The sequence below is a fragment of the Carlito syrichta genome, unplaced genomic scaffold, assembly GCF_000164805.1.
Source record: "Carlito syrichta isolate Samal-C Ts95f unplaced genomic scaffold, Tarsius_syrichta-2.0.1 Scaffold54115, whole genome shotgun sequence".
In the NCBI taxonomy this organism is placed as follows: domain Eukaryota; kingdom Metazoa; phylum Chordata; class Mammalia; order Primates; family Tarsiidae; genus Carlito; species Carlito syrichta.
The window spans coordinates 1-876 of record NW_006998211.1 but is presented as its reverse complement, the minus strand read 5'-3'; the positions used below and the strand labels follow the sequence as shown (position 1 = coordinate 876).

The window sequence follows — 876 nt, the reverse complement described above, 5'->3', positions numbered from 1 at the left end:
GTGACAGTTTACATATTTCCTCCATCCTAGTAACCACTTTCCATTTCCTGCTCACCTCCACGTTTAGTATGTCTCCAGAATTCTTTATTCCATTTATGTGTGCAACTTTTCTAAGTGCCTTCAAGCCCTTATCTAGTTGATTGGTGATAATCAGCCACCGAGCAGATTCCACCAGCCACCTGATAAAAGAAGAATAAACAAATGCAATTATCTCTATTTTTTCTTGTTAGTCATATAATTACCGGCTACAATCAATAAAGGTGCCTGCATAGTGAGCATTTGTATATCTAACCCTGAATTGTACCCCACATCTTTAAAATAAAAAAATATTTAGTTAATAAATAAATAGTTATTGGATAGATGCCTTTCAACTTCCATCTATTACCCACCACTTAGTTGAGTTGGGAATAGAAACTCATATTCTATTATACAAATGCTAGGAAAATATGAGAATGACCATGCAGTATACCTTCATGGTTTATGAATACAAACTTTGGAGTTAAAGCTCTCTATGACTGGTCACAGAGAAATTTACAAAGAACCTTGTGAAGCTTGAGCTTGAGCGTCCCCCATATGCATAATCCCCTTCCAAAGCTTAAGTCAGTTCTAGCTAATTTATGTTCAGGTGTTGTTCATGATATGTATTCTTTTTTTAAAGTTTCAAGACAAAGTTTATTAGAGAAAGAAGGCAGAAAAGAGTGGCATGCCAGAACTGGCATGGGCAAAAGAAAATGTGACTTTGCTCTTTTCAATAAACCAGATGTACCTTCACAATGAGTGATATGCTAAAAAAAAAAAAAAGTGAATTTTCTAGACTGCCACTCTGAGATTGACATCTCTGGGCTTCTGGAGGGAGTGTCTTTTCTGACCATATTT

The 876-nt window shown here is 35.8% G+C and overlaps 1 protein-coding gene across 1 annotated transcript in view; it reads right to left on the bottom strand.

The window, feature by feature from the left end:
• The window catches only part of LOC103250871 (solute carrier family 22 member 10-like), a gene marked incomplete at its 5' end in the record, with an annotated part of 7,811 nt that extends 7,589 nt beyond the window's left edge, over positions 1–222 (bottom strand). Inside the window, one exon of the mRNA XM_008049452.2 lies at positions 56–222. Coding sequence (XP_008047643.2) covers positions 56–222 — 167 coding nt within the window. The remainder of the gene's footprint in view (positions 1–55) is intronic.
• Positions 223–876: the final 654 nt, after the last annotated feature.